General features: G+C 33.1%; 2 protein-coding genes across 8 annotated transcripts in view; one reads left to right on the top strand and one right to left on the bottom strand.

Annotated features, from left to right (window-relative positions):
* Positions 1–423: 423 nt before the first annotated feature.
* Positions 424–2811, bottom strand: LOC108333628 (nicotianamine aminotransferase 1). Of its 2 annotated transcripts, none has more exons than XM_017569098.2 (7): positions 2502–2811; positions 2050–2389; positions 1759–1977; positions 1395–1454; positions 1157–1315; positions 982–1075; positions 424–894 (listed from the first exon to the last, which is right to left on the bottom strand). In XM_017569098.2, exons 1-7 carry the CDS (start codon positions 2735–2737, stop codon positions 776–778), a joined length of 1227 nt encoding a protein of 408 aa, XP_017424587.1. In that variant the 5' UTR covers positions 2738–2811; the 3' UTR covers positions 424–775. The 2 variants fall into 2 exon arrangements, with proteins under 2 accessions (XP_017424587.1, XP_017424588.1); XM_017569099.2 differs by having other exon boundaries at positions 1157–1312.
* Positions 2812–12170: 9359 nt separating this feature from the next.
* The window catches only part of LOC108333981 (phospholipid-transporting ATPase 2), a 31339-nt gene continuing 15996 nt past the window's right edge, over positions 12171–27513 (top strand). For 2 of the 6 annotated variants that reach the window (XR_008246151.1, XM_052870915.1), the window contains exons 1-9: positions 12301–12443; positions 13774–13996; positions 15950–16163; positions 22254–22370; positions 22546–22638; positions 23281–23455; positions 23555–23721; positions 24389–24493; positions 24795–24892. Coding sequence is in view for 5 of the 6 variants with exons in the window: in XM_052870915.1 (XP_052726875.1) it covers positions 13872–13996; positions 15950–16163; positions 22254–22370; positions 22546–22638; positions 23281–23455; positions 23555–23721; positions 24389–24493; positions 24795–24892 (1094 nt within the window). In the remaining variant the exon portion in view is untranslated. Of the gene's footprint in view, positions 12444–13773; positions 13997–14828; positions 14852–15949; positions 16164–22253; positions 22371–22545; positions 22639–23280; positions 23456–23554; positions 23722–24388; positions 24494–24794; positions 24893–27513 lie in introns of those variants that run through there. The other 4 variants (XM_052870913.1, XM_052870914.1, XM_017569523.2 and 1 more) reach the window with 4 other exon arrangements.

Genomic DNA, 27513 nt, shown 5'->3' with positions numbered 1-27513 from the left:
TTGATATTAAGGTAGTTTGTGACATTAATGTATATTTATTATTAGTGTTATCAGAAAACACTGACTTTAGCATTAGAGTGTTTTCTACAAGTAGTACTCCAATCGATCAAACAGTAGTAAGAATGGATTAAAGATAAAACCTTGACCTATTTGAAGATTTGAAACTTTTTGAAGAAGTTGACTTAATCTCGACCCAATAAACCAAAACATTTTCTTTTCGTTTGTCTTCTCTTCTTCTTACATTCAATATTTATACGTTTTCTTTTCCCTTTCCACTAGTGTTTACAGAACAAAATTTAGAAAGTGTCCAACTAATCATTAAAATAATGTTCAAAGCAGAAAAATATCATGAAATAAGTAGAACTATCATGCATTCTTCTACACTGGATAGAATTAATCGAATGTGCAATATAACATATACGATTTCATTTTCACAAAGTAACATTTTATTAATAAATAAGAAATGCTTAACATAAGGCATAAACAAGACTCCATGGAGACACACAAATAACTAGCAAAACCAAACTAGCCTCTGAGGAAAAAGCTAAACCAAGACGAAGACACCAAACAAAGGAAGCATAAATTATACAAATACAATGCCACAAATCATATATGGCAACTCCACTGCATCATTAAGGCACTCCCAATAAATATGATATTATATCAGTACATGTGACTATATTTAGATGCATAAAATGCCTTATTGAAACTCAACACATCCAAAAGTAAACACACTTCCCACCACCTCTCTGATACACCTTTCATATAGCATGACTTATGACAACTTTGCATGTCTAAGACCGAATGCTTTTATCCTGCTAAGACCTTCTTTCAGATCAGAAGGGTCAACAGCAAGACTAAACCGAATCCAATTCTTTAGTCCAACGATAACACCTACATGTATATTATCCTTGATCATCGCATCTTCATCATTTGTCACAAGTCAATGGAATTTCAATAATGACTTGAAAAAATTCTTACCAGGAAAAAGAATTACAGATTCCTCTTTGACCAACTTACTGCAAAATTGTACATCATCAACAATATCCTCAAGTTGGGAAAGGTTAATCTCCACCTACTCCATCATTTTTCATTAGTTGATAATGTTACTAATCTACAACATTATGAAAATTGTAAATTTCTTTATGCCACTCACCATTACAACCATGGCTCCTGCTGGTTTCAGAGGGCATGTCAAGCAAGGGATCTCCTTACACCCATCATAGAATATGTTTGCAGCCTCTCTCAGTATACCAAGATTATTTGAATGGAAATCCTTTGGAGTTTTCTCAAGTATTTCTGGTATTGCTGCCTGCTGATAATGTTAAATGCACTATTATTTACAATGGATAAACATGTATTAATTAGTTATTTTTATATCAATTGGTTATTACCTGCACGATGGTTGGAGGGTTATCAGTGATCTCTATATAATCGGTTATTTTGGACACGATCTAATAAACAAGAAAAAACAATTGCATTATTAGTATAAAATAGTCTCAGTCAAATATTAAGATGTCTGCTGATAAATCTAACATGGTTAACACACAATTGAGTTTTATCAGTTTATTTTCTTGTAAGTAAAAAATGTTAACTTGATTACATAAATATTTATTGCGAATATGATTAAGTGACAATATTGAATCATGTAATACTTTTTCTATGTCTAGGTTATTCCTACTTAATTTTTTTAAATAAAACAACTACTTTTAGAGCAATATTCTTTTAAGCACAAAAAGGTTATGAACAAAAACAAACCCCAGATTTTTGAAGAATTCCTTGAGGATCACATATGGCTATCCAACCGATTCTCCAACCAGGAATAATCCATCTTTTTGAAAAAGAACCAATCGAAATAACTGGCACTATTGAAGAAAACTCTCCCATGGACACAAAAGGTTTGCTTCCAAAAACTACATGGGCATAAACTTCATCAGAGATGACAAAGATTCCAAGTTTGTTTGCAATCTCTGCAACCTGCAATTAATAGTCATGAAAAATCAATACATTTTATTTTTCTCAACCCAAATGAATTTCAACTAAAGATACCTTTTTCAGATGTTCATACGCAAACACATTCCCACAAGGACTACTGGGGCTGATCAGGACCAAAGCCACAGTATTCTCATCTGCTAAATTTTCTAAAGAGTCAAGATCAACTTCCCAACCTCTCTCAGGCAAAAGATCAAAATATCGAACTTCAAGGTCACAACGAGAGGCACGAAGTTCGTACTGAGGGTACCCTGGCTTTGGAAGGAGAACGTTGGCCCCAGGACGTGCAATGGAAGGTAAGATTATATCTATCGCTTGTGTGCCACCAATGGTGAGAAAAACATTCTCTGCTGCGAGCTTATGTGGAAGATGAGAGGAGAGATGATCTGCAATAGCCCTGTTATGAAATATATGATAGTGATAAGGTTTTTGAGTTTATCACAAACTGATGAAGTGATTATTGGTATTAGATTGTAGAATGATTTAGAAAGAAGTTTGAAGAAACAAACCTCTTAGCATGAAGTAAGCCATGAGTGGGAGGGTAACAGTTGAAGTTAAAAGAGTGAACTGATGTTGTAACAGCATCAAGAGCCACATTTGTAGTACGAAACAGTGGGTTATCAGTAGGATCTACACGACCAAGACGAATCACAGGTCTGGTGTCTTCGTTGTTGACGCTGTCCAGCAACATGTCATAGATTCCTCCCACAGTGATGTTTGAAGCATTCAACTCTTTGTTCTCCATAATCTTAGTTGGTCAATGAGGATGATGATTGAATTATGAGGAGAAGGTAGCAAAGATAGCTAAGAACACAATACTAAGAATGAGACCAACTTCATATATAGATAGCATCTGTCAAAAGTTAGCATGACAGAGAAAAATATGTTACTGTATAAATACCATATAATTATCATTATGATGGTATTTTTATACAGTTTTATACTATATTGTAATATAAGGAAAATGTTTTTTCACATTAGTTCTAACTGTGGATAATCCACATTTAAAATATTTTGATTATTAAAAAAGTTATTTTTTATATTTATATAGAAAAAAAAGATAAAAAAAATAAAATAGTAAATATAAAATGTGTGTAAAAGTTTGTTGCAAATGATAGTTATATATATATATATATATATATATATATATATATATATATATATATATATATATATATATATATATATATATATATATATATATAGGTTTCCTAATGCGCGTATTCCTATTTTTCAATTGGTACATTTTAGCAATCGGTATCAGATTTTAATAGACAAAAATACCCTTATATATCATGGATTCTGAGTTTTAAGGTTAAGGGTATTTTAATAATTTTCATTCTCAAAACTTAAAAAAAAAACCCTAAACTCTTACTCACCTTTCTCATTCCTCTCAATTTGAAAAAATCAGAAACACTTACTTTTAAAGAATTTGCCTTTGTAAAGAGTTGAGTCATTGACATATTCATCTTCAGGCAAAGGTTCTTTCAAGATCTCTTCAATTTCACAATCTTCACTAACCTCTCTAATGTTGAATCATCATCTCTAAAAAAAACTCTTCAGGTCAATTACCAATTCTTTCGGATATCATTATGCTTGTGAAAATTAGATAAAATTATATACGACAAAAATTATAAAAATGAAAACTCATTATAAAGTCATTTTTTTGTAAGAAATTGTTTAACAACAAGTGTTTCTGATTTTTTCGAGGCCAATTACCAACTCTTTTGATGTCATTATGCTTGTGAAAATTAGATAAAATTAGATAAGACAAAAATTATAAAATAAAAATTCATTATAAAATCATTTTTTGTAAGAAATTGTTTAACAACGAGTATTTCTGATTTTTTCCAGGTCAATTACTAATTTCTTTATGCTTTTGAAAATTGGATAAAATTAGATAAGACAAAAATTATAAGATGAAAACTCATTATAAAATCATTTTTTTTGTAAGATTGTTTAACGGCAAGTGTTTCTGATTTTTTCAATTGGGGCTATAATAGGGATGACAGAGAAAAGATTGAAGTAAGAAAGATGAAACAGAAAGGGTTGAGAGGAATCAAAGTTTTTTTTATAGTTTTGAGAATGAAAATTATTAAAATACCCTTAATAATATGATGGGATTTCTATGTTATTGAATTTCTTAAAATATAATTAACAAAATTTGGTAGACGTAAAATCCATTATAAAATAGGGATATAAGTAGTATTGTAAAAAAAACATTAAAGCATCGTGTAAATGTGTTTTAAAGTACGATTTTTATTTTGTCATGTTTTTAAAAGTCACGAGTAAACTTTATGAGTTTCATCTTTTATTTACTCCTAAAATATTTAAATTTGTGTTTTAAATTATGATTTTGATTAAAATAGTAAGAGTTAAATATGTTTTTAGTCTCTAAATTATCAAACGCTATTTAAAAAAAATATTAATATTTATCTTTTGGAAGGACAAAAATTAAGGTTTTTTTGAAAAAAGAAGACTAAAATGTACCTTACTTAGAGGGACTAAAAACAAATTTGTTTCATAATTTAGAGATTAAAAACATATTTCTAATTGAATGAACTAACAGCTTTCATATTAAAAAAATAAACATAAGCATTAGAGTTGTAACTTTAAACACGACTTCAAAATATTAAAAAAATGTATGTCATTTTTAAAATATAAACTTTTTCATTAAAAGTCTACAAATTATACCCTTGATTTATTTTAAAATCTATTTCGACTTTTAAGAAAAAAAAGTTACCCCCGAAAGCATATATAAAAGAATAATTCAATAGACCGAGCATTATTGTCATTATTTATAAAATAAAGTATTGGTATCACTTATTATCACTGTAGTCAAATAGTATTTCTAATAATTTTTTGTTCTATCTAAATTTCATAACCGTTGAATAACACATGATAGGTAGTGATATATATATATATATATATATATATATATATATATATATATATATATATATATATATATATATATATATATATATATATATATATATATATATATATATATATATATTCTAATGTGTACTTATTTTCTAACGTCGGAAATTTAAAATCATATGTTAAAACTTAATAATAAAATATTAAAAAGGTATCAAAAATTAAAATAGTTGCTAACATAAAAATAAAAGATCAATATTTATTATTTTATTTCAAGTAAGGAAAGGGTAAAACAAGTAATTCCTCTATTAATGATTAATTATATAGAGTTAATGACTTCTTTTAAAACTTTTCTTTACTTGAAATAAAATAATAACTATTGATCTTTTATTTCAAATAAATCCTAGTATTAATTATTTTAATATGGATCTTTTTTTAAAATTTTCTTTACTTGAAATAAAATAATAATATCATAACTTATGCCAACTGACAAATTTAAAAAAAATTGAGTTTTTGTGGAATTTAATCGTCTCCTAATTCTTAAGAACGGTTAGTCATTAAATTGAAACACAACATAACAATGATCTTGATTTTGGTACGAGAAAGAAAACTTGTACGAGAGGATGATGTTATAGATTAAGGATATATTAATTTAGACATTTTTTTTTCTATTTTTTAGAAAGAGAAAAAAAAAACATTTTGTTTGAAGTTAAGAATAAGTTTTTCCACCTAAGCTTTCATCATGCTTTATTGTTTTAAGTATGATATGAATATTGACTTATTGTATGGTAGCGCGTCTTAACAGTAGGACGCACTGAATTAAAATAAAGTGATAGAAAAGACAAATATAAATAGAAGCAATATTCCATTTCGTTTTGAAGTTTTAGAATTTCAGATTCTTGTTTTAAAAAAAAAGTAATTTTTTTTTTAAATTTTAACTTATATATCATGTGAATTCATATTTAACTTAATCAACTGAAAACCAAAATTAGGTTAAAAAAGATAAAACATGATGAATCATCAATTCGATTATAAATTAAGTTTTAATAGGATAAAAATAATAAACTGTTATTTTATATTAGTTGTAACTTGTTTTATGTCAATTATAAAATTTTATAAATATGAAAACAAACAGTATAACAAGAGAATAACAACTCAATTAAAAAAAACATATCTTTAATTAAAAGTATTTTTTTTAATATTTAATAAATAAAAAATCTAATGAAAACATAATTAAAAATATTCAAATTAATGAAAAGTTTAATGTGAAACACAAATATATTAGTTGTGATTCTTCTTTTTAATATTATCGTCCTAAGAAGAAAAGTTGGTACCAAAATAATCCATAAACAAATTCATATAAATGTTTAAAACATTATTTTAACTAAAGAATTTAAAACAATAAATTTATGAATACTTTAATTTATATCTTCATGTCCGTATTAAAAAATACAGATTTTACAGCTTTACTCAGCTTTATTCATAGTTTATAATTAGGACAAATCTTACCTTAAGCTGATTTTATAGGTTAAGTTAGATTTAAAGTCCACTTTTAATCATTTATATTTTATTCAATTTTAATTATATAATATATTTGAATTTTTAAATTTCTAAAATTTAGTTAATCAAGCCATTCATATCTATCTATCTCTGACTAGGAATGGATTCCAAGATCTAGTTTACAAGCAACCTATAAAAAAGTGGTTAGAGATTCTTCTGTAAAGGAGGCTTTGTAAGGGTTAAGAGAGGAAAATGACTAAATTGGTAGGTATTAAGGTTCTATTCACGGTCATTCAAATAATAATCAAACAAAATGTAATGAATAATTTGTTACACTAATGTCAGAGTGTAATTATGATTAAAAAAAATACCGTCTGTGAATAAAATATGTAATAAAGTGAGTATTTATTATTCATAAGTAGTATACATTTTAATATTTCTTTAAAATAAATTCGATATAAATATTATATTACTCGTATTTGTTAATATTATTTATTTGAAAAAATTAAAATTAAAATTAAAATTATATTTTATTAAATTAAATTTAATTAAAATAAAATTTAATTTATATATTATTATATTTAATTTAATTAAAATTATAATTTAATTATATTTAATTTAATTTATACGATATTTTATATTTTTTAAAATCTCATTTAAATTTCATTTTAAAAATTTACAGAATTCTTTTTTAAATATTCGTCGATGTTATAAATATATGTATGTTTTAAAAGATCTATAAATGGATTTTTTTTCAAGTGGAATAAGAGGATGAACTATCGGAAATTTGAAAAAAAATAAAGATAAAACTTTTGAGAAATGATCAGTTTCATTCACATGGCAGAACCTTTTGTGTATATGATTTCTGGAATTTTTTAATATGCAACTAGGTTAGCAATTACTGGTCAGTAGTTTAAATTTGAGAGGTTTATGTTCAACTGTGAAAGTAAAAGCGAATTAAAAATAATAATTTCATCAAGCTAAATTGAATAAAATATAATTTGGAAAGTTCATTGAACTAAGATTAACTTGAACTGAATTATTTTCATGAACTTAACTAGTTAATCAAAAGTTTTAAAAGTAAGTTTTTTAAATTTGAAGTGTTTTGTGGAGATTTGTTAAAATTTTAAAATATTTAATAAAATATAGCACTTTATTTATTAAAAATATTAAATTCTGTATTCTTTCGTAATAGTTATCATATATTTAAACATTTAGCGGTAAACTAAAATTGATTATTGAAACATACTATAAATATAAAATAAAATGATAAATCACTTTTGTTGACAATCAGTAAACTTTGAAGCAAAGAAAGTCAAGTTTTCACATATATGGAATTACTATAATTCATTAGAAAGAGACTTGAACAGCAGCAAGTTAACCTAACCATTTGAAAAACTCTTACACTAATCCATTCAGTGAACTGCTTTAGTGATAATAAATATAGTTAAGCGTAGTTTTGTTCATAGATAGTTCAGTTATTAATAGTTTAGTGCAAACAGTTATAGTTGGAATCATAGTTGTAATTTGGTTGATCAACCCTTCATCAATAAAGCATAAAGACAATGATGGAAAGCCTATATAAATAAATAAATATACAGTGTGACTCCTACTTTATTTAATCTTGGCTCTTGCCATGAGTTTAAAGTCATTTTATATAGACATAATAAATCGATTCAATCCCCTCTCTCTCACACACACTATATGTATTTTAATAAGAATGTGTTTCTATAATAAAATTTTCAAGAATTTATGTTCTATAATTTTAAGAGATTTATTCATAATATCTTATTTATCCACTAAAAAAATTCTTTAATTACTAATTGTATCATAGGATGCCTAAGCCCACCAACGGTCGACTGGTAACCCGGATGACCATTAAGAAGTCGAGATATAGCGCATGTGTCGATGGCAGTAAACAGTTGTCGAGCGATGTCACGACAATTCATCCATGTGTCGATGGCAGTAGACAGTTGTCGAGCGATGTCACGACAATTCAAGAACACGAACGACTTTTAAGAGGACGTGTAGCCTAAGCTCACAACGGTCGACTGTTAACCCGAACGACCATTCTCACAACGGTCGACTGTTAACCCGGACGACCATTAAGAGGCCGAGATATATTGCGATCGTAATCTAGCGATCGTACGTATCGTTTTCACTAATCTGTTGTCGAGGTGAATACATCTGGTCAAATTTAGTCAAGTTGAACATAATAAATCTTAATAATCAAAAGATCAAATAGTTAGGGCCACAAATCGCGGGATTAACTGACCCAATACCAAACACGACCTAACGGTTGTATTTTCCAGATGGTCAACTTCTATAACCAACCGGATTTTTAGGTAAACGGTTTATTTTATGGTTTTAAATATGAAAAACAAAGGACAGAAAAAGGTACGTTGATTCTAGGAGAGATTTTTATGATTTTATTCGATTATTGAACTGAGAGAGTTCCACAATTCCCTTTTTCTGACTTGAGCGTCGGAGTGCCTTCGCAGGTACCACCCCATTCTCCCTGTAACGTGCTGACCAAGAAAAGGACGTGAAGATAAAGGCATCTTAGGAGGAGAGGACACGACTCACCAAGTTCATATTTCGGTCCCAATTTTTATACTGAAACAATAAAATTTTATTAACGAAAAAAAGTCTTCAGCAAAATAAAATTTGAATAATCGACAAATTGATTAATTTCATTGATAAAATGACGTTAAATTTCTTGTTTTGAAGTTTGACTATCATAAGATTTGTTGAAATATTTGTAAGCAATTGATTTTTTAAAAATTTACTAATAAAATCTGTTGATAAAATAGATTTTCTTTTATTATAAAAAAAAGTATCAATAAATACATAAAACACGTGTCAAATTTCCTTAAATATGAATATGTACAAATTAATTAGATATATGTGAGAAAAGAAAAAAAATGAAAAAGGTAAAGAGGATAAAGAGAACGAGAAGAGCCAAAGGCAATGCAACAGTGGAGCAGTGCAGTGACAATAGCGATGGAACAGGATGGCAATAGAATGACGGTAGTGGTGAAAGTGGTGGTGGCAGCGGAGGAAAAAAGAGGAAGAGTGGGAGGAGGAGACACACAGTGGACCCGAAGAAATAAGTGGTAATGATGGTAGCTTGGAGGAAACGTTGTTTTAATCGTCATCAATAAATTTTGTAAGTATTTAGAAATTGGTATTTTAAAAGTGGTAATGGTTTAAAATTAGTAAGATAAGCCTATTTTAATATTAAAAAGTTTTAATTTAAATAGTTTTGTAATTTCATTAATTTAAAACACAATTTTTCTATAAACCATTTTTTTAGAGTTTTATGACTTCTCTCTAAGAGTTCTCATCCTCTGTTCGTCTGATTGAAGAACCGAGTTTGTAGGAATAATCCTTGCGGCGAGCTTTTTAATTGGATCAATCAGTTTCTCTTTTTTAGTAAGTTAAGTTTCAACCCATTTTCTCTAGTCTTTTCTCATATATGTTGCATGTAGGTCCTTCTCATCCGCATGTGTCTTTTGAGTCATCAGTTTAAGTCTTTGTTGATTAATGGTTCTAATGATGTATTTTGATAGTGTTTCTGTTGTTCACAATAGCAAATAGAGATTTCTGAGTGTTTGGAGCTATTTTAAGTTTTTTAGAGCATTTTAGTCATCTGTCAGGTAAGGAAAGTTGAATACCTTGTATTAAAATTTTTGGCACCTTGATAATATGAGATGGTATACTTAAGTTTGATTAAATAAACTAAGTTACTAAATTTGGGTATTTGAGCTTGTTGAAATTCCATTGTGTTGTTTTATAATTGTTTGATTTTGGTATGAAATCTTATTGTCTGGTATGAGAAAATTCTGATGCAATTTATTGTTAAATGGTATTTGTTTTGGTTGTCTAAATTGTTGAAATTGAGCTTATCATTAGTTGATATTGCTACTGAATTGTGATTTGGTAATAGGTTAGGGTGCTGGTTAGAAATTGGCCTAGAATTGATGGTTTGACAGGTGAAATTCCATGAGAATTGTTCTTTGAGTGAGTTTGAAGTTAAAAGTTTGTGTTGATGTTATTTAAGACTTGGTTCACTTTTTGTTTTGTTGAAATCTGGTATTTTAGTATGCTAAATTAGTGGTTGGGCTGTGGTTGTTTGTTTGGTCTGATGGACTGAGTCATTATTAAGTGATCAAATTGATATCTAAGGTTTAAACATGTTTTTGAATCAATCAGAGTGTTAAGAATACCAATTTAATCATTTGGATAGGTCTTGAGTGCAAACATATTAAGAATTAAAGTTGCTGGTTTCTGATGTGGTGTTGAGCAACCCCGAGTGGCGCTTAGTGCTGTAGAGTCAAAAAAACACTAGGCTCTAGGACTTTGAGCGCTATGAAGTTAGTGATCTCTTTGTTTTTTAGATGTTGAGCGACGCTTGTTGGTGCTGAGCGCTACTTTTCCCTACAAGTTGGGAACTCATTTCTTCATAATTCGTTGGACAAAAGATTCTATTGTGGCGTTCAATAGTGTAATGTATTGATGTAGGGATTCCGTTTTGGGTTATCCCGATACTCCAATAACCATCAAATCTCACGTAGAAAATGGTGGGTTATGTCATGAGGAGTAGGAGGAGGTCTTAGTCTATGGTTTAATTCCTTAACTATAGGTGGTATACAAATTAACCTTGTGTGGTAGCTTGGGTGGGCAAGTGTTTTCACATCACGTGTAGTTGTTGCCATAGTCTTTCATCAATATATGTATCTGGATGGTTAAGTTTAGTATTTATGAGTGCATGTGTTAAGATTTTTTTTATATGGATGTTTATGTGTGTTAAAATCTATATAAATGTTATGGAAACTCTTTTGGTACTTTATTTTTTGTCTTTGCTTGTTTGTTTGTTTCTTTTTGTCAATAATCACTTTAATGGTGTGAGCATATGAAGATGTTCTAGTTGGTCCCAAGGGACGAGAGAGATCCTAAAACTTAAGAATGGTTAAAATTATATTATGTTTAATTTCCTTATCTTTTAAAAGTTCTATGGATATTAGTTTATATATATATATAACTTCTATATATTTAGCTAATGCTTACTACTGTAATATAATAATTATATTTGTGTTAAATTTGGTCACCTTATTATCACCTTTATCACATTCATTTAGTAATTTTAAATTATTAAAACGAGATATTATAATTTTTTCTTAGTGTAACCATTAATTTAATTTAAACTATTTTAATTAGCAAAAAAAAGAACTTATATTGAGATTCAATTTTATAAATTGATTGATGAAGATGAAGAAAAACTCACCAATGAAATTTTCGTATATTATTTTAATTTTATTATATTGTTTATTATCTTTTACTTATTTTGTAACATTTTCGTTTTGTATTTGGTCCGAATACAACATGGAACCAATTCTTAAGTTGTATATTTGGTATCATGCAGAATAAAGTAGGAGAACCATTCAACCAATTTCTTTCAATACTCATAATTGTTTGACGAAGAAAATACTTATAATTTTTACAATTTTAAAAAGAATCGAAAATGTATTAAAACTTACAATTATACTTTTTGAAGGTATCATAAAAAAAAATATTCTGAAATTTCAGAATGTATAATAATTTTTAAATGGAATATTCTAAACTATTTCATAATAATATTTATTATTATAGAATTACTTCTTCAAAGGAAATTAAAATCTATTACGGAATATTTTTTTATAAGTTTACAAATAAAAAAAATTGAAATAAGTTTCAGCAAGCATTAAGATGAAAGAAAAAGGTGTATAAAGAAACTATGGAGTTGCAAACAGCATATTATTCACTCTAACAGCCCATTACGAAAATTTGAAATCGGATCATATGTATTGTATACGAATCACGCGTATACTATTACGTATCGGAGCAGAACAGAAAGGAAACAAGGTCGTTTGTTCACAGGTACGGTCTCTGATCATCTCAGACCCAACGCTCTCTGCGTAGCGAACCCATAGTTTAGGGCTGTGATTTCGATTTCAGCTTCGACTTTCGATCGCTCTCCATTTTCGTGAATTCATAGCTGATTGACACTTCCTTCAAATTTCGTTTATGTATGTTTCTGATGAACAAAACGACTTCACTGCTGATTTCTTTTTCATTCATTAGAAGCTTTAAGTTTTCCAATTAGGAATCAGTTGAGATGAACGGCGAGGAAGTTTGATATCGTATTATTATTCGACGATTCATAGCTGATTTGCGCGTCCTTCGAATTTCATTGATACATGTCTAGGATGAGCAAAGCGACTTCACTGTTAGTTTCATTTTCGTTCATGTTAGGATGCTTGATTTTATCGATTAGGAATTAGTTGAGACGAGCACCAGAAGAGTTTCATATTTTATATTGTTATTCGTTGATTCATAGCTGATTGACACATCCTTCAAATGCATCGATACATGTTTAGGATGAACCAAACTACTTCACTATTTGATTTCATTTTTGTTCTTATTAGGAAGTTTGAGTTTTTCAATTGAAATTAGTTGAGATGAGCTCCGAAAAACTCCTATATCATATTAATATTCGTGGATTCATTGCGGATTGGTACTTTCCTTGATTTCTTTGATATGTACTTAGGATGGGGAAAATGGTTTCGCTATATATTTCATTTTTGTTCGTATTAGGAAGTTTGAGGTTTTTAATAGGAATTAATTGAGATGAGCACTGAAAACATTTCGTATTACTATTGTAATCATCCCTGTTGACCGAGTTAAAATTGGTGCTATACAATCTCGGGGAGATTTGGTCCAGCCGATCCCCGGGGTTAGTTTCATTTTCGAGAATTTTTTGTTGTTCTGCTAGCATACAATTTTCAGTCTTTTAGGAAATCTTCCTCAGTGTACGACAGTTGGAACATTGAAAAAGAATGAAAATAATTTATATTTTGCTATTTTAATGCTGCAACCTAGTGTGTTGGCAGCATGTACTCAACAGCATGGTTAGTCTAGTGATTTCGTAATTTGTTTCCTCCAGAAAAAAGATTAAAAGTGCTTTATGTGATATGGTATGGCATGCTATGGATTCTGGAAGCTATTCTTCAGTAGCTTTTCATGTTAAATGGCCTGTTTCTTTTGATGATTTTTGTCATTCACTTGTGCTTGGGCATAAATTAACTAACATAAGATAAAGGTATTACATTCAACATATTTTGATTTACATGCTGGATATTATGATAGTATTTTGCATTTAGATATGTCAAGAATAACATGATATATAATATGCTTGTGTGTGGCTTGCGTATTGAGATGCTCAGTTTATCTTGAGATCGTAGAAATACTTTTTTTGAATTGGATTCAATCCTTTGATGTTGTTTGGTGATGTTTCTTGGTTTTATTTTTCACAATAACAAGTTTTATGTGGAAATCTGATTTTTCTCTCTCTTTTAGGATGTGACTGGTTGAGGTTACTTCAAAATTGTTTTACTTGAGCATTGCAATGAAGCTGTAGAAGATAATCTATACAGACAGATGCTCATAATTCAACAATGAAGCGTTATGTTTATATTGATGATGATGAATCATCTCATGATATATACTGTGATAATCGTATATCAAACAGAAAATATACAGTATTAAACTTTCTTCCAAAAAATTTATGGGAACAGTTCAGGTAATCTTTCTCCTAACACTCTTTGTTTTTCATTTTTTTAATATGTGTCATGATATGTTGCACATGCATTTGCACACCTTTAGGGTTCGTCTGTTTGATCTTCTCTTCTATATTCTTTGATATTTGTTTTGTTGGATATTCTGTGCTATTGCATATGCAATGTCGGTCCTGGTGTGGGACAAATACATCAATTTTCTAACCAACCTTTGATAAGATTGTCGATCAATCCACAATTACACCTTCAATTGATTCACCAAGTTTGTGATTTTGTTTAATAGGTGTCTCTACTGGTTTACATCCTAATTTACCATTTTGAGCCAATAAATCCAACACATAATTTTGCTGGGAGATGAAAATATCATGATGGGAATGAGCTACTTCATTGTCCAAGAAATATTTCAATTTGCTTAACTTCTTAATTTCAAATTCTGTTATCAAACCTTATTTTGAGGCTTTGCTCATGTCTGATCATTTTCAAATACAGCTATATCATCTATACAAACAATTAGTGTGATAACTCCCTCTGAGGCTAAATGCTTAATAAGCAATGCATAATCACTGTCTTTTCTTGTACCCATGATCTTCATTGTAGTAGTAAACCTGTCAAAACATGCTCTAGGAGAATGTTTCAATCTATAGAGTACCTTCCTTAGTTTCCACACATTTCCTTCCTTGGCTTTAAATTTAGATGAGACCTCCATGTAAATTTCTTCCTCAAGATTGTCATTTAGAAAGACATTTGTGATATCAAATTGCTGCAAACTCTATTCATAATTAGCTGTTAGAGACAATAAAATTCTAACAATATTCATTTTTTCAATAGGTGATCAAGGTAAATCAATCCCATATGTATGAGTATGTCCCTAAGCTGCTAACCTTGCCTTATACCTTTTTAAGTTGTCTTGTATTTAATAGTGGATGAGACAAAAATTTTATACGTGTTAAGTATGGGGACGGAGATATGGGTAAAGTTTTACTTCAGGGATGAGGATGGTGTTTATTTTGGGATGGGATGAGATAGGCAAATCCATACCTACTCCACCCCATTGCCATCCACCTACATCCAACAATATTTTTTTCCTTTTGGTAGATCCACCAACTCCCAAGTTTTATATTTTCTAGAGCAACCATTTCAACTTTCATAACTTTTTTTCAGTCCATACTATTCCATGTTTTTGGGATGGTGACAGTAGTTAGATGCCTAAGAAAGCTTTTGTGATTACTTGATAGTTTGTCATAAGTCACAAAGTGTGACAATGCGTCATAAGACACATTAATCGGATAGTTTGTCACAAGGAGGTAATTTTGTTTTGTTGGATATTTTATGTGATTTTATAGATTCTACTTTCTAGGCATGAACCATCATATAGTTAACACTAGGAAGGGAGAGTTCAGAAGATTAGTGGACAATGGCATTAATGTGGAGGATCCAGACAGTTTTAATTTGACATTTTGTGTAACTCACTCTTCCTATATTATAGGGATTCAGCCTTGTTCTTTATTTTTTGTTGTGGTTGTTGATAGAAAACACTGATACACTGATTTTGTTTGTTTGTTTTTTTTCTTTAAAAGGTACAAAAGACACTGAGACTCTATTTACAGAAAACTATATAGTCATAGACAGAGCTCAGTCACAAGTTAGTTATAACCTTCTTCCTAAAGCAGTTGCACTAATTAGAGGAGAAACTATGATAACTACCTCACAAACAGATACACTAAATAAAACAGAGACCAACAGTTGTTGCAGCTAACCAACTCATTAACATTGTCTAACAGAAGTATAACACTCACAGTTGTTTTGTTTACTGTGCAAGCCTTCTTAAGTGTACGCATGATCAAGGAACTTATTTTTATTAAACAAAATGAGTTTTTCCTTGGTGTTAAAATTTCATGTTAATTTTCTAATTAAACATTACGATCTTTTAATCCATCTGATTTTGCTCCTTTTTCCAGCCGGTTCATGAATCAGTACTTTTTGCTGATAGCTTGCCTACAGTTATGGCCTCTCATTACTCCAGTAAATCCTGCCAGTACATGGGGTCCGCTTATCTTTATTTTTGCTGTCTCTGCATCAAAAGAGGCTTGGGATGATTACAATAGATATCTTTCAGACAAAAAGGCAAATGAGAAGGAAGTCTGGGTTGTGAAGAAGGGCATCAAGAAACATGTATAAAACGTATTTAATTTTCTTGAATATATATTTTGCTATGTTTCCAGCCATTGATCATCATCACTTGAATAATCTGTTTACAGTAGAGTATAATCTGTTTATCTTTTCAAGATATTGTTATTTTTTTTTATTTCAGTTGATGGTTTTAACTTTAATCTAAATTCTATGCAAAAAGGTATGACGTAGCTCTCATGGTTTTTAAAATATCAAGGTATTGTCTCTACGTATACTTTTGTGTTTGAGCAGTTTACTTATGGATACATGTGAATTTTCTCAAACTTTTTGACATTCCTGGTCTTCCTTTTTCTCATTTTCTTTTTCTATTCCCATTTTTTTTTTGTTCTAAAAGGTCAGAGACTAGTGCATGTTTGGTTGGTTCATTCTTGTAATGATTAATTGCATAGTTATTTTCTCCTCTATATTCTTATAGTTATACATATAAAGCAAAATAGAACCTTTAGTTTTTAAGAAAGGCATGGTTCGTAAAAGGGTTAGTGGTCTAACATAGATATGGGATGCTTACCATTGTTTCTTCATTCTAATGAATAAGGCCGTAGGCAACAATGAATGACTGTATCTCTCACCCAACTACAGATTATTTGAACTTCAGCATGCAGCTTCTAGTCTATGTATGTACTTATTGGCCATATAAATTTGTGTCATGTTCATTGTTACCTTCTTGGCAAAATATGATGTGATGTTTGAGCACATTTTGACACAACATTTTTATTTAACTGTAAGAACCAATGGTCATGTTTATCTATTAGAGGATTACTCGTTACACTTGCTTGAAGCATTGTATGACAGTGATAGTGATTCTAACTAGACATGGCCTGAAACCTGCTTGTGCCATTTAAATAAATGGTCTGTTTGTTTATTCCTATTTAGTGAAAAAGTGCTTTATTGAAAATGTCTAAAAAATTATGATAATAGATAAGAAGCTGTTTTATTGCTTTCTTAAAAAATGAAGATGTTTTATTGCTTTCTTAAAACACGAAGAGCTTCTGAAAAGAGCTTTTAAAGCAAGCTACATAATAAAAACACCTCTTTCTTTTTTAAAAAAGCTGAAGCTGAATAAACTTCAAACTTCTACTTCATATCCCATATACACCTTGGTCTGCTTCATGTCTTGTAGGAAGACTTGAGAATTAAACTGTAAAATAATTCTAGAGGGCTTGATTGATCTCTCTCACAATCTTCTATTTATAAGAATAAATTGATACAAAAGTACATGATAAATAGGATAACCCTAGACACAATATAATCATGATAAATAGGGTAATCCTAGACACAATATAATCATGATAAATAGGATAACCCTTAACACAATATAATCATGATAAATAGGATAACCCTTGACACAATATAATGATGATAAAATAAGATAAATATCCTAACATTCCCCCTTAAGCTGGAACATACAAATTGTATGTACCAAGCTTGGAACAAATAAACTCAATCCGAGGACCCCTTAATGATTTGGTCAATACATCTGCGAGTTGATCGTTTGACCCAATAAACTCAGTACATATTTCTTTAGTCAACAACTTTTCACGAACAAAATGACACTCAATTTCTATATGTTTAGTCCTCTCGTGAAACACTGGATTTGATGCAATGTGGATAGCAGCTTGATTGTCGCAATACATCTTCATAGTATGGATGTCACAAAATTTAACCTCTTGAAGGAATTGTTTCACCCATATAAGTTCACATGTTAGTGATGCCATTGTCCTATACTCGGCTTCCGCGGTTGATGGAGCTACTACATTCTGTTTCTTACTTTTCCATGAAATAATGTTTCTTCCCAGAAAAACACAATATACTGTAGTAGACCGTCTATCAATAGGTGAACCTGCCCAATCTGCATCACAATACCCAGAGACCTGAATGTTTCCTTTATCTTCATATAACAATCCTTGCCCGGGAGCCTTCTTTACATACCTTAGAATGCGAATGAGAGCATTCCAATGGTCAACACATGGAGCCTGCATGAACTGACTAACCACTCCAACTGCAAAGGATAAATCTGGCCTTGTAATAGTGAGATAAATCAGTTTTCCAACCAGCCTCCTATACCTCTCTGGATCGGAGAATAATTCACCTTCTTCTGTCCTTAATTTCTGGTTTGGGTCCATGGGACTGTCTACCGGTCTACAATCAATCATGCCTATTTCTTGTAATATATCAAGAGCATACTTCCTTTGGGAGATTACAACTCCATCTTTTGATTGCGCTACTTCAATGCCTAAGAAGTATTTGAGACTTCCAAGATCCTTGGTTTGAAAATGTCTACACAAGTACTCTTTTAGTTGAGATATTGCAACAACATCATTTCCTGTAATGACAATATCATCAACATATACTATTAATTAAACACATTTCCCGAGAGAAGAATGACAGTAAAAAACTGAATGGTCTGCTTCACTGCGTTTTAGCCCAAATATTTGAACAATGGAGCTAAACTTTCCAAACCAAGCACGTGGGGATTGCTTGAGGCCATATAGAGATCGATGGAATTTGCATACCATACCAGACTCCCCTGAGCAACAAACCCAGGAGGTTGCTCCATATAAACTTCTTCCTCAAGATCACCATGTAAGAAGGCATTCTTGATATCTAATTGATGAAGTGGCCAATGACGAATGACTGCCATGGCAAAGAAGAGACGAATAGTAGTCATCTTGGCTACAGGAGAGAAAGTGTCACAATAATCAAGACCATAAACCTGAGTGTAACCTTTTGCAACAAGCCGAGCTTTGAGCCGATCAATATCACCATCAAGGCCGACTTTAACTGCATACACCCGTCGACAACCAACTGACTTTTTGCCTGGGGGAAGGGGCACCAACTCTCAAGTATTACTGTGGTTAAGAGCCTGCATTTATGCAATCATAGCTTGTCGCCATCCAGGATGATCAAGTGCTTCTTTCACATTCTTGGGTATAACAACAGAGGACACTGAGGATAAAAGAGAAAAATAGGAGGGCGACAATCGATGATAGCTTAGAAAATTATAAATGGGATGAGGGTTTCGAATGGAACAAGTACCTTTTCTGAGGGCAATAGGCCATGTTGAATCATTTTCACCAGGAGGCGTGGGAGGAGGTGACGAGGGAGAAGAATCTAAAGTAGGAGATTCACCATTGTCTTGGGGAGGTGGACTATCCATTGGGGCCCTATGTGGGATGATCTCAGTATGTGGAGAAACGGGTGTAGAAGGATTGTGATCAAGACTTGGAATGACAGAGACAGTGGAGCTATTTGACTCAGCCATTGGAATAGGAAGGACCTGCTGGAGGATAGAAACATCCTGAACAGATGGAGAGAAGTAAGGAGTCTGTTCAAAGAATGTGACATTGGCCGACATGTAATACTTCTTAGTTTTAGGAGAGTAACACCGATATCCTTTTTGAAGTCGAGAATAGCCTAAGAAGACACATTTGAGAGCGCGAGCGGAGAGTTTGTCTAGACCTAGAGACATGTCATGAACAAAACATACACAGCCAAACACTCGGGGAGATGTATGAAAGAGAGGAACATTAGGAAAAAAAATGGAGAAAGGGACTTTATTATCAAGAGAGGAGGAGGGCATCCTATTAATAAGATAACATGCAGTTAAGATGGCATCCCCAGTGATGGACAGGAATATGGGCACCAAGCAAAAAGGTACGAGCAGTTTCAACCAAGTGTCTATTTTTGTGTTCTGCTATACCATTTTGCTGCGGTATATGAGGATAAGTAGACTGATGTAAGATACCATGGGAACTCAAAATGGCAGAAAAGGAGGATGAGAAATACTCTTTTGCATTATCACTTCTTAATATTTTGATTACTTGACCAAATTGATTCTTGATTTCATTCAAAAAAGATGTAAAGATAGCTAACAATTCAGAACGATTTTTCATAAGATAAACCCAAGTACATCTTGAATATTTATCAGTAAAGGTAACAAAATATCTAAAACCAAAGGAGGAGATACGACTAGGTCTCCATATATCATAATGGATGATGGAAAAACTAGAATTACATATTGATTGAGACCTTTTAGGAAAGGAAGATCTAACATGTTTTCCTAATTGATATGACTCACATTCTAAGGTTTGGAAACCACTTAGTTCAGGACACATCTTTTTTAATTTGGACAAATGAGGATGGCCAAGTCGATCATGTAGCACTTTAGGATTTGGAGCAGCAACACAGGACACCCTTGGACCAGATCCAAAATGGTATAATCCACCAGCTTCATATCCTTCTCCAATCTGTCTCCTCGAACCACGCTCCTGTATAACAAAAGATTTATGAACAAAGGTTATTGAACAATTTAACATTTTGATCAACTGGCTTAGGGAAATTAAATTAAAAGGACTATTAGGGACAAAAAGGACTGAGTTGAGATTGAGGGAGACAAAGAAACATGACTGACTCCTTTGGAGGAAGTTTTAGATCCATTTGCAAGGGTTATGAAATGAGGTTTTTCTCGAAAGGAAATAGATGAGAACAAAGAGGTATTACCAGAAATGTGATCAGAAGCACTTGAGTCAATTACCCATTGACCTTCCATAAATTGAGAAACGTAGGCTGTTGATGTACTGAGAGATTGAGATGGTTGTGCCAAGCTGTTAGACTTTAACCTTAAATACTCTTGATATTCATCCTCAGAAAACATAGAAGTGAAAGTTTCCATCTTCGAAGTGGAAGTGTCAGTCTTCGAAATATTGGCGGCTTTGGAAGGGAAACCATGTAAGGAGTAGCAATTCTCTTGAGTACGACCCATCCTTTTACAGTATGTGCATTGAGGACGTCCCCGACCTCCTCGTCCTCCTCTTCTAGTGCCACGTCCTCCTCTTCCTCATGTGGCAACCATGACAGATGGTTCCACTAGTTCATGCGCTTCTTGAGTTTGAGGTACCGGGACACGCAGAAGGTTAATGGTCAATGTTTCCATAGAGGGGACCTCATGACTAGTTAGAAGTTGATCTCTTAGATGATCAAAATCGGGTTATAGGGCACGAAGGATCAACACCATGTAAAATTTGTCTAGTTTCTTTCTGATATCTTCTAATGGGTCCACTTCCAAAAACATCCTGAGTTCTTCGACAGCAGATTGGGCTTCAGCCATGAAGGACACCATATCATGGTCTGCCATTTTAAGAGATGCAAGTTTGTTCGTAGTGTCATAGAGACGTTGAATATCGTTGGCATAAATGCTTTGGGCTTTCTTCCAAAAGTAGTGACAAGTTTTGAAAGTCCTCAAAGATACAAGAAGTTTGGGTTCCACTGATTGCCCTAATAGGGCACACAACTGGAAATATGCTTGTTTCCACTAATCAACTTTTTCAATAGGCACATGGCTTCCATCTCGCTCAAGGTGGTCATAATGCCCTTGGCCAAGGAACCACATTTCAACGGCAGCAGACCATGATAGATAATTTTTTCCATTTAGCTTCTCGGAGGTAATTGATGGACTTCCGGAGAAAGAAAGAGTACTGCCAGATGCCATTTCTGAAGAAGACGAATAGTACCAGCGAGGAACAAGAAAACCCTAAGGGTTTAGACAAACGGAACTGTGACAACGATGGACGACGGTGGCTGGCGGCGGACGGGGGCTGGTGGCGGGCAGCGGCGAATGGTGGCGGGCGACGACGGACCGTGACGTCAGACAAATATTACGAGACAGAAACCAGAGCGGGATCGACCCGCTTTGATACCAACTTGAGAATTAAATTGTAAAATAATTCTAGAGGGCTTGATTGATCCCTCTCACAATCTTCTATTTATAAGAATAAATTGATACAAAAGTACATGATAAATAGGGTAACTCTAGACACAATATAATCATGATAAATAGGGTAATCCTAGACACAATATAATCATGATAAATAAGGTAACCTTTAACACAATATAATCATGATAAATAGGGTAACCCTTGACACAATATAATGATGATAAAATAGGATAAATATCCTATCAGGAAGGAAGATTTACATAAGCTTTAACATTTGATATTATATGGTGTGTTCTTATATGTCTGTAGATCTAATGATTTTTTCTTGGGTGGGCGTGGTTCTCTTGGTGGTTTTGCAGATTGAAGCCCAGGATATTCATGTAGGTAATATAGTATGGCTACGTGAAAATGATGAAGTGCCTTGTGACCTTGTTTTAATTGGTACCTCTGATCCTCAAGGAGTTTGCTATGTAGAGGTAATTATGTTGTGAAACATGCTAAAGTTGGTCTTCTCTCTCTGCAGCATTGCAGGGGGGAATTGGAATGTAGTTCCACTATGTTTCTTCTAAATCTTCTTCTCTTTCTCTCATTTTGGGGGAGACATTTCATTATATTCATTTTAAGGATGTTATGATGTGACATGTTATTCAGACAGCTGCATTGGATGGTGAAACGGATTTAAAGACACGGGTCATACCTTCTGCTTGTGCGGGAATAGATGTTGAACTATTGCACAAAATTAAGGTAAGATTTTATCTACAGTAACTACTCTTGGTAAAATTTAATTGTGTTGGGAGATATTTGAATGATGTTCGGAGATCAGCTTATGCCTGTAATCCTGTGGTGGTTGCTAGCATAAACAACTATCATCAGCTCTAAGTAGTTAGATAGACCCTGGTTAGTTTACAAGAGGAGGGAGTGAACTAGATGACTTAACTATCTTAACGGTTAAGTGGCTGTTAGTAAGTGGGCGGGAAAAGCTGGTATTATAAATACCTCTATTAGAAAAGGGTAGAGGACTTTTGGTGATTGTAAGATACATAACAGGTTCTAGGAACTCTATTGAGAGAGGTTATGCTCTCGTGACATTCATTGTACATTGAGATTACTTGTGAATAACAACATTCTTTCATTCTTTCTGGTGTTCTGTGTGTGTGAGAGTGCATTGTGGTTGGGTTTCCTAATTAGAAACCTAACAGTTGTGTTATAACTGCTTCTATTGTATGAATTGCTAACTAGCAACTGTACAGTTCCTTGTGTGAATGAACTCATTTTTAGTTTATTAGAATCACTTTATCTTCTATATCTTAATCTTTTCTCAATTATTAATTATTAATATATGACAACTACTTAATTACACTATTCTTTATTTGTGTCTGTGTTTAGGGTGTAATTGAGTGTCCTTGTCCAGATAAAGATATCAGGAGATTTGATGCAAATATGCGGTTGTTTCCCCCATTTATTGATAATGATATATGCCCTTTAACCATTAAAAACACCATTCTTCAGTCATGTTACTTGAGAAACACGGAGTGGGCTTGTGGAGTGGCTGTCTATACAGGCAAGTCCATATATACAATCTATTAAATTCTTGGAACTGTGAATACTTTTTCAGAAACAATTTAAATTTTGGTATCTGGCATGTATTTTATTTCTTCAGGTAATGAAACCAAAATGGGCATGAGTAGAGGTATACCAGAACCAAAGCTCACTGCTATGGACGCCATGATTGACAAGTTGACTGGCGCTATTTTTATATTCCAAATAGTTGTTGTTCTTGTTCTTGGCATAGCAGGGAATGTTTGGAAGGAGACAGAAGCTAAGAAGGTATGATACAGTTTCTCAAAATAGGTTTCTTGGGCACTGATAATTGTATCAAATCTTGTACCTATCAGGATATGCTCACCAGTGTTTATTATTTTTAGTTTGCTATATTTCCCTTTTATGGTAGTAGCATGCACCCTTAGCAATTTTGATTTTGTTTCAACATAGAGCATATCGGCTTGGCTGGTTGCTTCCTTTGCACTTTCATGTGAATTATGTAGTTGGGTGTAAATTTTACTATTTGTAAGCACACTTTGGTTTATTTTAGGAAATATTCCTCATAACCTTTTTAGTTCCTCCCTATGTCAATGAATGCTCAGGCATCATGGTTTCTTTTTTCTTTTTCTTAGAATAACCACTTCTTTTGTAATTTCCTGTGTCATCATGCTATTTATTCATTAAAGGATTTTTTTTTCCCTGAAATCTTACTTTTATGGGGTGTTTGGAACATCATCCAAAAAACACATTTTCTCAAAACCATGTCAAAGTGGAGAAAAATAAACAGAAGCATATTTATATTGGTTCTGCGTTCCTGCTTTGGATGGGAATCAAAAACATGATATTAGACTTTTGTTCTGATTTGATGCCTTATCTTTCATAATTCTATGGAAGTTTCCGTGTTATCATGTAGGTGAATTCTCATGTTTTTTCTTTCTTTTGTTTTTCAAAGCAATGGTATGTTCTTTACCCTCATGAAGGTCCGTGGTATGAACTGTTGGTCATCCCTTTGCGGTTTGAGCTTCTCTGTTCCATCATGATACCCATTTCAATTAAGGTAAGCTGATGATATTGATTTAGTGTACATTATATTATATATAACATGCTTGTCATTTGGATAACAGTCATAATATAGATAGCATAGTGGAAGTCCTTGGAGGTAAGAACATTTATGACCTTAAGAACTAAATGAAAATATCATTGAAACTTAAGTTCTAATTAAACATAGGATTTTCGGTTGATAATCCTAGTGCTAATGCCAATTATTATTGTTATTTAACTTCATAACTTTTAAATTGAGTAAATATATTGAGGGTAACTTTGTAATTTGATAGAGCCAACTGTTCCGTCTCTGTCAGGTATCTCTGGATTTGGTGAAGAGCTTGTATGCAAAATTTATTGACTGGGACAATCAGATGATTGACCATGAGACTAGCATTCCATCCCATGCAACAAAGTAAGTAACCAAATGATCCTATTACCAACTACTTTGAGGAGCTTTTGTACATTAAAGAATTTAAAATAAGATAAATTTTGTAAGCTGTGAAATGTCTTGTATTATTAAGGATTGAGTTACAAAACTCAAGTATTTATATAATCGAATGGCATGAGGTGCAAGCTAGTTGGTTAAGATATCAGTGGAAAATAAGACTGATTTATTATTCTCAATCATAAAAAAATACATTCTGATACTCTTTATTTGTAATAATCTAATTCTCCTAAAAAGGGAAAGAGGGAAACTAGGAAAGTAAAATAAAATAAAAAGTTATATATCTATTTCCTCTAATTAGGAAGATTTTAAAGATATTATCTCAAATTACAACACTCCCCCTCAAGCTGGATCATACAAGATTGTATGAACCAAGCTTGGAATAGTCAAACTCAATTGTAGAGAACGTCAATAAACCAAATTTGACAGCAATGGACGAGGACGAACTAGCACCATGGAACTTCAACTTGGACAGCAATGGACGAGGGCGAACTAGCACCATGAAACTTCAACTTGGACAGCGATGGACGAGGGAAATTTCCATAAAAAATGGATGATGACTTGCAGTAGCAAACAACAAAAAACTATAAGGACTGGATTGCCATCAATAGTGGCGAACAACAACAAAACTTCAAGAACATGATTTCCATGATGGGAGGCCTTCAAAGGCTAACAGCCACAAACCTGTAGGGACTTAACCACCCTGAACAATAATGAACCTTTAGGGACTTAATTGCCCTAATAACAACGAACCTTCAAGGACTTCACTGTCCTAACCTTTAGGGACTTAACTGCCCTAACAAAAATGAACCTTCAAGGACTTCACTGTCCTAACCTTTAGGGACTTAACTTTCCTAACAACAACGAGTCATCAAGGACTTTACTGTCCTGAACAACAACAAACCTGCAGGAACTGAATTGTCTGCAGTGGCTAACAGCAACAAACCTATAGGGACTTAACCACCCTACAACGGCTGAAACAGCAACAAACCTTCAGGGACTAACTACCCTGCGGTGGCTGAAACTTTTCTTCCCCTCACGACTGAACGACATATGCACGTCAATGACAGAATGTGAAGGTGGAAGAACTGGTGAGAACTGATCCGTACTTGGGGACAAATCTGAAACCCCTAATATTGAACGAGCCAAATCAGCGGGCGGTCTCATAGAACAACTCTCAGTGAGCTGTTATAACAAAGCATTGGCAGAAACCAAAAAACACCAAATATTGGGACTTATGATGGCATCAAAAGGCCAAAGACAGGTTGGAGGTCTAAAGTTTTGTGCTGGACTACTCCAAAAAGGTGATACTTAACACTGTATCACAAGAAGTACGGGCTAAACTCTAGCCCAAAAAGAAAGTTTTCTGCAGGGGCTGAAAAATATTTCCCCTCACGGCAAACAACAAGAACGACGACTAGTGCACTTCACGAGACACTCTTAATCTTGACCAAAGAAAATACGGCAGCTTATGGAGGCAACAACGACAAACTGCAGAGGTTACACAACTGACTGCAGCGACAACGGTATTAAAGCACCCACCAACAAGGCTGATGAATTATTGACTGAAACATTACAGCTACAGAAATAGACTCCCCTTCATGCCACAGGCCAACGGGGACGTCACACTTGCAAGAGAGAATCACAGAATTGTGGAGACAAGCTTGGCCACATGTGTTAGGGCATTCGGCGACACAAGCGGTAGAGACGTCGGCAAGAAGCACCACTCAATGCCGCACAAGAAAGAGGAAGAAGAAATCCATTGGTGGTGGCAAAAAGCCTGTGAAGGCAGAGAACCCTTCTCAATGGAGAAGAAGATGACGGAAGAAACACAACAAACATTGCCGCCCAAGAAGTTACCGAAACACTTACACACTTTGTAATTGTTAGTGTCTTTCCTTTCGTCAAACAATTGGAAGGCAAAATGGGAGGGAGGAAGAAGAAGTTCATTGACAAGAAGAACTCTGCCACTTTCCAGCTCATCGCTAACGACGCCTCTGACCCATCTTTTTCCCAATCCAATTGCGTCTTTGTCCGCGTTGACAACAACCCCGTTTCCTTCCCCGACGCTGAAGATGCCGGCTTCGACGATGCTACTGGTGACTACGACGACTACGATGGAGTTAGCGGTGGCTCATTGCCCGAGGATGTCAGGGAGTAAATTCTGGAGCTAAGTGGTTTTTGAGAACGTCCGGGAAATGGACAATGAGGGAAAATGGAAGGCTAAGGCCCCCCTACAGATTTGGAATTGAAGGCCTTCTTCACAATTTTTTAGCAAATCAATTTCCAGGTGCAACTGGATGACACCTTTCAGGATGGAGAAGAAAATAGCGGAAGCAGTAGAGGTAGGAATGACAATTGACTGTGACGGCAGCGATGGCGGCTGACTGCAGCGGAGAGAACAACAAAGGGCAGTAGTTGCGAAGTGGAAACGCGAGGCGACACCCTCTCCTCCTCGCGGCTGAGATGGATCCTCGTCAACCGTCGCGGAAGTGTGTTGCGAGGAAGATGAAGATTCTGTGAAGCAACAAAGATGGTAGCAATGGAAGCTATGGAGGGTCATAATAAAGAGGAGGAGGTCCGGCGAG

This window comes from Vigna angularis, chromosome 11 (assembly GCF_016808095.1).
Source record: "Vigna angularis cultivar LongXiaoDou No.4 chromosome 11, ASM1680809v1, whole genome shotgun sequence".
Taxonomy (NCBI): Eukaryota; Viridiplantae; Streptophyta; class Magnoliopsida; order Fabales; family Fabaceae; genus Vigna; species Vigna angularis.
Note: the sequence above shows the minus strand (reverse complement) of the source record. Positions and strands in the feature narration are given on the sequence as shown.